The sequence below is a fragment of the Thalia democratica genome, chromosome 9, assembly GCF_965202585.1.
Source record: "Thalia democratica chromosome 9, ktThaDemo2.hap1.1, whole genome shotgun sequence".
Taxonomy (NCBI): domain Eukaryota; kingdom Metazoa; phylum Chordata; class Thaliacea; order Salpida; family Salpidae; genus Thalia; species Thalia democratica.
Genome location: NC_139173.1, coordinates 5,558,838 through 5,571,980, shown reverse-complemented (window position 1 = coordinate 5,571,980; position 13,143 = coordinate 5,558,838). Strand labels below are relative to the sequence as shown.

Below are 13,143 nucleotides of genomic sequence, written 5' to 3'. Positions count from 1 at the left end.
AAACTTTTCCGAAAAAAAAAAATTCTTGTTTAGTAAAAGAGATTTAGAATGAATTCTTTTATAAGAAAAGTTTTTTTACCCTCATGCGACCAATTTCTGAAAAAAAAGTACACAAGAAAAAGTTGTACAACAAAATATTTTCAACGTTAAGTATTTAAACTTGATCAACCTTTTAAACCTTTTTTAAATTAATATTTTAGCCGTTCAACTACAGAATTAAACTGATGATATTGATTTAAACTCGAGCCAAATTTAAATGTATGATAATTTTAAGTACTGATGAAAAATAACAATAAACTTTATGAAATAACAGCAACTTTCAAAATACTTAATTTGTTTTAATCAGAACCGTTTTCTTAATTTAAAGTTGTTGCAGTTATATTTTAACAAACTTGTTTCGTTCGGATTTCTTATTAAAAACAACTATTATTTTGAATTCAAAAAAACTTAGTATATGCATCAAGAAATGCTCCGAAAAAATTATAGTTTATATAGTCTTTCAAATCAAACAAACTTTAATTTGTTTGACTAAATTTGTATACTAAAGTGTATTTTTTTAGTCTATTAAACTGAAGCTTAAATCTAAAAATATATAACAAAATAGTTTAAATAGCTTAAACAAAGTATACTAAACAAACTTCAAATCCTGCCCGTCATCAAGCGCGACATCAACCAGCTGATCCTCGAAACTGGGAGGTTCAACATTCGGTTTCTCCTCACTGGTTGACTTGCTGGTCACCGTCACCTTGCAACTGGTCTCCACCTGTCCGCTCAGGTTCCTGATCGTGCACAGGTACTTACCGCTGTCCCTGGCCGTTGCCTTCCTGATTCGCACTGTGGCCACTCCTGAAATAGTATTTTGTTTGATTAATGTTGCGTAAAAGACGCAAATTTTTCTCAAAGTCAAACAATTTTAATTCAAATATTTTCGAAATGAAATTTAAAACTCACTAGGACGTTTAAAACTTATGGTGTATAAAAGCAACAGTAAAGGTAGTTATTATTCTGAAAACATAGTTTTGTATTAAAATAACTCAAAAGTTAAGACAAGCTTTATAATTACAACAGATGATTAAGAGTTATCCAAGATTGTTTTTTTTTGACTGAAAACTATTTCACCAGATAAACTTTAACTAAAGTTATAAAATTCATATTCAACTCTTAATTACTTGATGATTTCAGATTTACATTGTTTTTAAATATAAACAAAAGGTACCCTCTTCTAAAAATGTCTGATAGCTGAGAATACTCAAAGGTTAACATCAACAAAATAAAATAAACACAATATAAAAACTGTATAATATAAAAAACGCTCTTCATAAAGTATAATATCAAAATGCTCAGTATAATAGCCAAAAGTTGATATAAAAAATAAATAAAAAACAAACAAACCATCTTCATATAGTGTTTCGGTGCTCAAAATACTCAAAGACCTTCCGTTTCTTGTCCATGACACTCTTGGCTGGGGATGCCCCGCTACCTTGCAAAATATCTCCCCTGTTGACCCCTCGTCTATTGTGAAGCAATCTGGAAGTTCCGTTTCGATCGTTGGTGCCACTCTGCGGGCTGTGGAGGGAAAATATAATTGGTTTATAAAAATAAAATAAGGAATTAAAATTTTCAGTTCTTTACTTACTGTAAAGTTTAACACAAGTTATGCTTTTTCACTAGTTTTGTAATTTGAATTGTAGTTAGAAATAGCTTAAAAATTACAAGATTAAATAGTTCTTATAAAGTAGTACTACTGTTTAAATAAGTTTTAGACAACAAAGGTTCAAATATTTGTACCATTTAATTAGCTTTCAAGTATGTATAAAATTAGTTGTTAAACAAAAGAAGCTTGAGCCAAAGAAATGAACTTATTTCTAAATTCTAATTGAGCGTGTGATTTAAAGTATGATATACTATTTTTAGTTCTGAACTACAAAAAGTTTTATATAAAGTTTTTACTTGCTAGATACCTTTTAAATAAAAACTTTAAGTTTATTAGTTTAAAGCAAATATTTACCTAAGATATTCTACTTGACTTTAAGTTAAGTTTGCTGATAACAGTTGTGATTTTAAACATTAATACTTTGCACCTGATAAACTTAATTTATTATTTTTCACATCTTAAGATAAAATACAACTCCATTTGTATCAAAGCACTCTAATCTATTTTGAATTTCAACCTAGCTTTTTGTTTGTAAAGCCTTTGATCTTTTTAATCAGTATATGTTTACCAATAAAGTATAACGTTATTTGAAATACTATAAAGTGCTTGAAAGTCAGTGAAATATTCTTAATAGCACAACAAAAACACTTTTACTTACTGCTAAAAGACTTGTAAATGCAAAACTTTCAGTAAAAAAATTTTAATAAAGATTTTCATTTGATGTTGCTTTACCCATAACAAAATAACATGTTTTTTACAGCTCTAATCTTTAAACACCGTCGTAAACTTTATGATAAGCCGAATTATAATTACAAAAAACATGTTTCATTTATTACCCTGCTACAAGTCGTTAACTTAAGTTTGTTTATATTTAAAAGATGCATTCAAATTTTGTTGCTAAAAGTTTCGCGTTATAACTACAAAATTGGCAATTTAAAAACCGCACGATTTTAAAACTCATTATAATGCTAACCAGTGATAAGTAAGTTGTGTAGAGGTTCATTATGTTTATAAAGTGGCGAAAAGGGGAGTTGATAAATAATCTACACAGTTTAAAACACATTATAGTGAGTTTATATGAACTAATTTCATGCAGTTTAAGATCAAAAAGTATTTATATTTAATCTTTTTTTTGCAAAAAAAAAAAAGATACTGAATCGAAGTTTATAGTCAAAATGAGTTACAACAAAACGTTTTAGTTAACTAATTTTGATCACATCGTCTTTAGTTAAATTTAAGATTTTACTTACGTTCGTAAAATAACTAAAAAAACAAAGCAGTCATAAAACATAACGTAAATTAAGTTAACTATACTCAATTTACAGCCTATAGAAATCAACAACGGTCATTTAAAAAAAACACTGAAGACTTAATACGTTCTAGTAACTCCTTATATTTAACATTTAAGTTGCACAAACTTCACGGTAACAAATTATAAAACCTACATCTGATAGACAGTCTGGTTTCATGTTCTGCTTTTCCAACTGAGTTGCTGATTGAACATTTTATCATTCCACTGTGATGTTGCTTTATATCGCCTATTGTTAGTGTTGTCTGACCATCCTTTAAAAAGTATAAACTAAATATATATATATAGATTATGAAGGAGCTTTTTACTGGCTGTTTTAAGTGTTTTCTATCCATTCTGTACAGTAGCAAAAACTTGGAACTTTATTTAGTTTGTACATGTCCTAGTAACAATAACTGTTAACTAATAGCAAGTTAACAATGATAACTTATTAAAATAAAAAAAGATAATTTAAATTGTGTTAATCTTAATTCTGAGTAATGAACAGTGGTTATAGTAAGTTTTGGCAAGACATTCCGTATAAAAAGATAGAATTCAATATAAATTTCTAAGCAATCGAATGATAACTTTAAGCTATGTTTTTATTGTTTTGTAAATTCATACTTAAAAATTAGTAGTAGTAGTAAAAGCACAACGACTACATTTAAAAAGACAGTGCGAAGTTATTAAAATGTTACAATCCTATGAGGAATTTTAAAAATCGGCTACATTTAAAGTGTTATACATACTTATTTAAATATAGAATATAAGTTTTATCAATCAAACGGTTAACATTGTTTTTAAAAAACTTAAGTTTATTTTTTTTTTCAACATTGTTGCTTTAAAATCATAAACGTCATATAGCTAGTAAAGTTTCAGAAAACAAAAGTTTAATAACAAACAGTACAAATTTTTCAATTGATTTAAATTTTCTTTTTGATAATAGTTAAAAAAAACAAGAAGCATAAAAGTATATTACTGTAGTCAAATAGGTTAAGATAACGCTTTCAAATGTTTTTTAAGTAAAAAATGTGTCAAAATGTAAACTTTAAAATTTAATAAATAAGTACAAAGTACTTGATTAAAAGAACTATACAAGACTTTGTTTAACATTTAAAAGCAACTAAAAAAACTAAACACAACAACTGAAACACAAAATTCAAAAATCATGCTAAAATTTATATTCTTTCTTTTTTTTTCATATTTTAAACAAACTAAAACATTCAGTAATCATGTTTCAAATAAAATTTATTATTTGTCTTTAAGGTAAAGTAACGAGTGAATTTTAATTATGAGAAAACATGAAACGCTACAGTACGCAAATTTACTTTAAATAAAAAAATAATAAACCACCGTCTTAAACATTTTTTAAATTTTATAAGCTCAACTACCTAAATTCAACAGAAATTTTTTACTCACATGTTTAAAAAACAGTATATCACCTAGCAACGAACCTGGTCGTTCTGTACAGCGCCCTCAATTGGCTTCCCACTCTGGTGCGACCACGTGACCTGTGGAGGGGGACTTCCCCTGAACTGACACTTGAGCACTATTTTGTCGCCCTCCTGCGCCCTAACAAACTCCTCCGGTCTATCCAGGAACTTGGGCGCTATGGAAGGTGTTTTCGATTGAGGGGGTTTTTGGGTTTCTACTGAGGGAATTTTCTTTTCCGCCGCCGGTGCCGGGTCTGTTTGATGTGTTAATTATGAATAATTAACTTGCAATGACTTTGTTTTTACTTATTAATAATCTTTGTGAGGTATTTATCAGTTAAATTTTAGATAATGAAGTATGCCTATAAACTTAATATGTCATGGAATGAAATTTTTAAGCAAATAAATAAAAACATTGCAGAAATATATAAAGTAGATGGAAAGCTTTTATGAAAAACACTTCTTGTCGGAGAATATTACAAACAGCTAATTATCATTTTTGTACATATTATTTTATCATTCAAAAATTCAAAGATTTTAAAGTAAGTTTAACCAAAATAACACCAAACAGCTTAACCCAAGTTTTAATATTTTTACTTAATTTCGATCATAATAACCACTGTGTTTTTATTAAAGAAATGTCAAAAAAAGCACCAATATGATTTTTTTTTCTACACAACCAAAATGTTTGAAGCTGGTTTTTGTTGTCGTTACAATAATATAGAAGACAATGAAGCGAGCACATCAACAAATTTACAATGGCCTCTATTGTTGCACCGCGAGCACTTACTTCATTATTTTCATAACAAATTCATCACGCTTCGAGGTTGAATTTTATTAGATTTTATTTAATTAAATGCATTAAGATGTATTCGGGTCTCAAAGTTAAAGTTTTAAGATAACTTTTTGAAACCTAAATTACTTTTTGGCTTCTTTGAATGATGTATGTATATTGAATTCGAAATATTCAGTAATAGTTTTAAATCTCAAACTTTTGACTTAAATTTTTAAAGTTTCTTTAGCTTCTTTGATCGATGTGTATTAAGTTTAATAAGCTTGGTTACGTGTTTTCAATTTGTTTTCGAAATTTTCAAGTCCTTATCAGTACTTTATTTTAATTTTTCGAAAAAATTGAATTCAACTTACTGTTTTTCAAATCATTATGGTTTTTTTTTTCGCTCATTTTAGAAGCAAATAGTCTTTAAATACAAAACAGACACTTTTTAATCTTTTTAAAATTTTTGTACAGATATTTTGTGATTATTGACGCAATTTCTTCCAAATTACGACCTAAATCTCTAAAAGACGGAAATAATTAAGCTATAATCTTATTTATACAAAACAAAAAATAAAGGTTCCTTGTCTCACGTTTTTAAAGAGTGGTCAAAATATTGCAAACAACAATTGTAGAAATTTAATGATATGCTTGGTAGTTTAAATACTTTAAAATTTCGTAATTTAAATTTAATAATAGTTCAAACAAAAATTATGAAAGTGTATATAAACTCAAAAATTACTTAACGCTAACTCAAAAAACTGTTTTATTAATTACCTAAGCATAACAACCAAGGTTTCATATAACTTTGCTACAACTTTAGCTTAAGGTTTTATTAGCATTTAAAATAGTATTTACATATAAATAGTATACTCAAATTAGTCTAATAGTGTTTACATATAAATAGCATACTCAAATTAGTCTTCTATCTTAACTTAATGACTATAATAAAATCATTGTTTTTTTAATAAAGAACTCTAGTAGACGTTATTATTAAAAAGTGCTTTTTAAAGATGTACAGTATATTTTGTAAAAAAATAACAACAACTTATAACCACAGACTTCTGTTAATTTGTATCCATATTTCTATATAAGGACTAAGAGCCATTGTGTTTGTAATAAATTTAAAAATACAATAATAAAAGGCGGTTTTAAGTAAGATTAATGACTTTGGCCGATGTTCAAACACAAACAAAGGGCAACAATATATTCAGGTAATACATTCTCACAGACGGTAGGTGAATAAACAATAAAATATAAAATAAACTCAAAACAACAACATTCTGCATCCGGTAGGTTCGCTGAAGAAGATTATAGTAATTAGCTTTGGTGAACCGCTATTGTTTTGTAAACTGATATCGAGTGTTTAAATTGACGTGCATGTCAAAAACATGATGGCATCAGGGATTAAAGTTTGGTTTAATTCACTTTACAAGGAGAATTGTTTGAAGAAATATGAAAACGCATTAATCTTAATGATTACGTTACTTGGAACACTGAGAACCCCCGTATAGTTTTGAAGTATTAAATTGTAAAGTTTTTGCATCTATATCATTTTAAAACCAATTGCCATTAAATAAAAACTTTACAGTTAAAATTAATTCTATTACTTTACCCCATTATAGTTGAAATAATTAAACAATAAACAATTTGAATATTAAAGTTGTAACGAATCTTCTGTAATCTCATTTTAAACTTTCAGTAAAGCACTTTTACAGTGTATTTAAAAAGAATCGATTATAGAACTTATTTTATATATATATATCAAATTAAAAACTATCTTTTAAACGTAATAAATCTATAAAAAGTAAGCATACAGTCTTAAAAGTTGTAAAACAAGAAATAATCATGTAAAGTTACATTTAAAGTTGCATAACGTCCAAATAAACTTGTAAAAGAGACATTTGACATTAAAGAGCTGTGGAAATCACCTCACACAACAAAATGTAAAGTTTACGAACAAAAAATTACATAGAAAAAATACTTTAACAGTATTTAAAATCAAATTACCGCAAATACTTGGGGAACTTACTCAGGGAAATATTAAAATATTTTTTAAAGCTAAAATACTCGTACTAAAAGTATAAGAGTCTTATTGGAGGAATTCAAAACAGCATTTAGCATTATCTAAAAGAACCTAAAATTACTTCTAGTGAAAAGTAATGATAAGGATTTTTGTAAAAAAAATTACATAAAAAAAATTGTCCTGTAAGAACTAATTGTTTACTAAATTAAATAACACATTTAAATTTAGTTTTGACAAAATCGTTGAAAAGTATTTTTTAAAAACTAAAATACTTCTAAGAACCTGAAGCAGTTTGATTATTATTATTATTCACAAAAGAAAGGTAGGTACCAAAAATTATTACTCAATCTAAAGATTTAAAAATAAAGTTTTCGATTTTTAAAATGTTTTCATATATTATCAAACATAACTTTTGAATATTATTAGTATAAATAATACCTTTAATTAAATCTATATAAGTATAAGAATAAAACTTTCACAAATCGGACACTATAAGTCTTGCTTCAGCTAAACACTAAAATACAAAGTACTACCTTAACTATATTAAAATCAATAACCAAAACATGATTTTGACATAAAACAGCTTAAATATTTCATAAAAGGACAATTACTCTAACAGATAATTTTTTTAAAATCATAATTTACCTTGCACGCTGAAGAAACGCTTGGTTTTATCCTAATAACTATACAATGATCCTTACATAAAACAACTTGAGTATTTCACAACAGGGAAACTACCTTTATAATATTAAAATATTTCACAAAAGGGAATTTACCTTCTACAGTGACGTGACACTTGGTTTCGTCCTGCCCTTCCTGATTGGTTGCCCTGCACACAAACTGACCACTGTCGTCCACCTGCACCTTTTCCAGCACCAATGTCGCCATTCCGTCCGTGTATTCTCTCACAACTCCCTCGTACTCGTCGTCAATCAACTGTGACGAAAATATTTCTATCGTTTGAGAGTTCTCTCAATTTTTTTATTTGTTTTGTTTTAATTTATTGTTTAAAAAGGTTTTCATATTAAAAGTTGAAAGTTTAATGAACAGGTCTTATAAATTTTTGAATGAAAAGTTATAACTTTATGCAATAAATGTTTATAATATATTGTATTTTATTTATCTTTTTTTGTGTGTTCAAAAGTTATTTACCCTAATATAGTTTTATAATCAAATCTTTTGAAATAATCCTAACTGATTTTTTTTCTTTAAGTGCTTTAATTTTTTTAATTGTAACTGTATGTTAACTTAAATTTAAGGACCAGCTAAAAAAAATTAAAATTTGCAAATTAAATTTAAATATACAGATGTAAGTTTTGAATTTGTAACGCTATATTTTTTTTTTGTGTATATAACTAACTAGAGCAAAATCGAGTTTACTTTTATTCACTTTAAAACTAAAAGATATGTAAACAGAATTTGATAACACTTAATTTTTTTAACTGTTTTACGAACTTGAATGATATTAAAACTTCAAACTTAAAAGACACCATGTAACAACTACTAAACAACTATATAAGGTCAATGAACATAAGCATATACAACAGTTGTAAAAAGAAATTTCCAAGAACAATTGCAGAGTTTTTGTAAATAATAATTTACAAATTAAACAACACATGTATATTTAAGTGAAATCGTGCAAATATTGAACGAACTTGAACGAATGCAAACATTTTTCAGTGTTGTTTTAATCTCACTGCTTTATAAAAACTCACCGTGGCGTGGTTTTAAATGAAATCAAAAATCTGCATTCTTCTTATATAAAATCATTTTCACATGAAAAACTTGAATAGAAATCTACTTAACTGTTGTTTAACTTATAAAATTTCAGCATAAATTTCTTTGACATTTTTGACACTTTTTCTTAATTTTCTCAACACCATAATTATGAACAAAAGCTGTCGTTCACTACTTGTATTAGATAACTTTTAAAACTTTGGTTTTACATGAAAAAAATTGCTGTCTGTGCAAATAAAAACCTTAAACACCACTCGTTTGCAACCATAATAACCTTTAAGAGAAAATTGTGGAAAATTAAAAGTATACAATAACGCTTGTTCAGAGTATTAAATTTCAGAATGGATTTTTATTTAATTTATTTTAGATTTACTTGTATGCCAAAAATGTTTTTATTGTTTTAAAACTTAACTATTGTATTTTCCTGGACTCTTATTTATAATATTAAACTTAAAAAGTATTATTCAAAACTAAAAGACTTTATTGAATACACTGAAAAAACTAGAAATTACTTTACAATTAATAGGTGTATAAAGAAAAAAAAAGTTTTAGATAAATTCGTACTTCAGCATACTTATAAATATCTGCTAGACTTAAATGCCCTAAACTTGCGTAAGAATCGTTTATAAATCTAAAAGTTTTTAGTCTTTTTAGTTATGTATGAAGTTTATTGTCCTGGACAAGACGTTAAAAGGTATCCGTTGTGTACGACTCGATGACTAAAAGGTTCTTCGTGCACCAGGTCCTAGTACCAAACTTTTTGAGCACTTTTTTGTCTTTTATTAAGGTTTTAATAATAATTTTTTAATCAAAAATTTGATATGAGTGTTCAGGTGTTCATAACTTAAAACCACTTTTTAATTAAAATACAACTACCGCATATAACCATGACTTACGAGTAAAAATCAAACCCTAAAACTTTTGCTTTCAGTATATTTCTATTACTTGTTTTAACTAAGTTTTCAAAATATTTTTTATGCAAAATCACAAAACATAGATTTGACGGTTTAGAAACATAAAAAAATATATAATTGGCATCTTTTACTGTTTAAAATTATAGAAAATCGTACATTATCGAATTGAAAATTACTTTAAAATAATTTTCTAATTTTCATAACACATACAAAGATGTTAATCTTGTCAAAAGCTTTAAGTTCTAAATAAAAATGGTATAATTTATGAAACTGTAGTAATTTTAAAACCACAATATAATTTAAAAAGATATATCTTGACCAAAATTAGTACAAAAAATGTATTTAAGGTTAATTCAGTTTTCTTTAAATTAAATGAAAGTTTAAGATAAATGTTATAAACGGTTGTCTATAAAGTTGTTAAATTATCAATTTCTAATTTCAATGACATATAAGTATTATAATCCTATGATAAATACTTATGGAAAAAGTACTATATAATGTTATGATAAATTTTACAATTTATACTTTTTATTATACTAGTTTCATTTTAAAATATTTGTAAAACCAAGTTATAATACTAAAAGTAGTACTAAAGCTGAAAGAGTTTACTTAATACGAAAAAATAGATATTTTTTACAGTAAAAGCTAACTTTATTTTAATTTACTCTTACATTTATAGTCTGAAACATTAAAGTACAATAATTAAAAAACATATTTTAAGAGTTTATATTTAAAATTTAAGTAATAAACAATTTTTTGTAGAAATTTTATAGAAAATAAAAAGATACCTGCAATCTAGGTATACTTTTTTGTTGAAAATTCCTATGCAGTTTGACTGTATATTGTAAACCTACATATATTAACCACCGTAATCCGGTCATAAACATCTCAAGTTTACCTCGATTTAAAAAAAAATAAATAGAAATACCAAACGGCTTAGATGAGCTTAAATCGATCATGAAAAAATATCTAACTTGATTATTCACTTGATAACAAAAGGTATGCTGAAAAGTGGCAATCACACCATATCGCATTCAATATACAAATATCGAATATCAACTTCAACACCTTAATGCCGTTCACGCAAATATTTTGTGAGGTTAATGCAACTATGTGGATAACAATGCAGTGAAGTGGTAGTTGAACTGCATGCATTCTTTAAAAAAGTGAATATGTGTGCATTTTTGAAATTTTAAAATCTTATGAAAGTTTACAAAAATAATAAAAAAAATTATGAAATCTTGAAAAAACTTTAAAATATTTTTAATCTTAAAAGATCTGGAAAAGTAAGCAATCTTAAAAAGTAGAAAAATTTTGCGATTTTGTAAAAATGGAAAACGTATTTTTTTTCTTTTTTACTCGTGCAAATTTCAAAAAAAACGGAAAAAGTGTCTAATGTTTCAAAAATATAAAATATATGCATTTTAAAAAGAATTAAAAATGTATGAAAATTTTTGAAAATAACCGAGAAAAATACAACTTAAAAGCATTGAAAAATCTCTGTACTCTTAAAAATATATAGAATTTATGCAATCTCGAAAAGGTAGAAAATAGCAATTTTTAACGACAGGAAATAAACGCGATCTGAAGAAAAGGAAAATGTATGCATATTTTAAAAGGATTGAAAACTTCTGCAACCCAGGAAGATACTAAAACGAATGCAACATTGAAAGAACTGCAAATATTGAAAGAAGTGAAAACTTCTGCAAATGTTGAACAGAAATGCACTCATTCTGCCACGTGCCTTGGTGTATGCAGTATTTTGTATGTGAACGCGTTCGACCGTGACAAAACTTTCTCGTCTATGTGAGAGGTGAGTGTGGAGGAAGTTTTATGCTGCTTATTTAAGTTTTATGTTGCAAATACGGTAATTCTCGTAATTTTCGTATTGACTTATAAGCACTCTTGTTTCAGTTTGTACTTAACAAAAACTGTTTTTTCTATCACCTTTACGTCAAAACTTGGTTTCAATATTATATTATCCTTCAATACTTTTTAAGACTTACTTTACTTTAAAGTTACACACCTGAGCCATTGTTTAAATTCTTGATCGCTTTAAGTATGAATTTTCGATGGTTTTTACAAATATTTAAACACAACAAAACCAAATTTGGTTTTCAAAATCAGTTAAACAAATAGATGCAACATTTTTAAAAAAGAACATTTTTTGTTATGTTTTTTTTTTATAAAATATAATACTAAGTCGTACTGTTCAACTGTACTTCAATCATGCCTTGAAAGTCATGAAATTTATTCATTATTGGAACGAAACTTTCATGTTTTACTACAAGTTATTTTTCATCATTTTATTGTGCTTGTTGTAAATATCAAAACTTTTATTTTTACTCTAACTACCTCATTATTGCAGAACCACTCGATTGTGGGTTCAGGAACACTTGTAACCATGCACTTCAACCTCAAGGTCCCGTCTTTCCGTATTGTGACGTCACTAAGACCGGACGTGAACTCTGGTTTGATGCTAAGGACCCTCTCTGTGAAATAAATTTTTGATAAATCGGTGTTTTTGCTTTTGTGTGGCTTTTGATCATAAAACTCGCTTATTTTTTAGTTTTAGTACAAAACAATACCTTGAGTATTAGTATAGTTTTAATTTTTTTTTCAATCCCGTATCCCGTAAGTTTAAAAGTTTTTAGTAACTTCAACTATTGTGCTGTGAATAACTGTAACTATGAAAAAGTTAGTATAGGCATGTGTAGAATGTTTTATATCTAAGTGATTTCTATAGTAAGCTCAAGAAATACCGGTTAATCTTACGTGTTTAAAAATCAACAAATTTCAAATAGTAATTGTGTAATAATTTAATTTGGTATGAACTTAGATTAACTTTTTGCCAAGATTTTTTGCAAAATGTAGAAAAAGGGAAATAAGAAACCGTGTAATTGAAATTTTCAGTAAAACAAAATTTGAGCTTGTTTAGTCAAAATTTCATTAAACAGATATCTAAATTTATAATCAGATTACTTGGACTCAATTGGTTTTAAAAGTTTAATGGTTTACTGAATTTTAGCCTGAAGAATTTATGATAATCCTTTAAATTTAAACACATTTGTAGAAGTATTAATGCATTAAGCTATTAACTAGTAATTATTTTAAGCCTGCGAAACACTTTATCATGAAAGATAAATTTTAACATGTACTCTTTTTTTCCCTTTATTCAAAACTTAAATAAATCATAAAACGAATCTAAAGCTTATTGCTATCAACTAAACTAAACGGTAACTAAACTAACTTTAAACTTTTTAAAAATTAATTATTAACACCACTTGAGTTTTAAACCTTACGATTATCAACCTAC

The 13,143-nt window shown here is 26.6% G+C and overlaps 1 protein-coding gene across 1 annotated transcript in view; it reads right to left on the bottom strand.

Moving 5' to 3' along the window:
* The window catches only part of LOC145844666 (myosin light chain kinase, smooth muscle-like), a 47,416-nt gene that overhangs the window by 21,829 nt on the left and 12,444 nt on the right, over window positions 1-13,143 (bottom strand). Inside the window, exons 9-14 of the mRNA XM_082952074.1 lie at window positions 12,183-12,319; window positions 7,953-8,112; window positions 4,397-4,629; window positions 3,100-3,217; window positions 1,393-1,566; window positions 639-846 (exon numbers count right to left, since the gene is read on the bottom strand). Of these exons, the coding sequence (XP_082808200.1) occupies window positions 639-846; window positions 1,393-1,566; window positions 3,100-3,217; window positions 4,397-4,629; window positions 7,953-8,112; window positions 12,183-12,319 (1,030 nt within the window). The remainder of the gene's footprint in view (window positions 1-638; window positions 847-1,392; window positions 1,567-3,099; window positions 3,218-4,396; window positions 4,630-7,952; window positions 8,113-12,182; window positions 12,320-13,143) is intronic.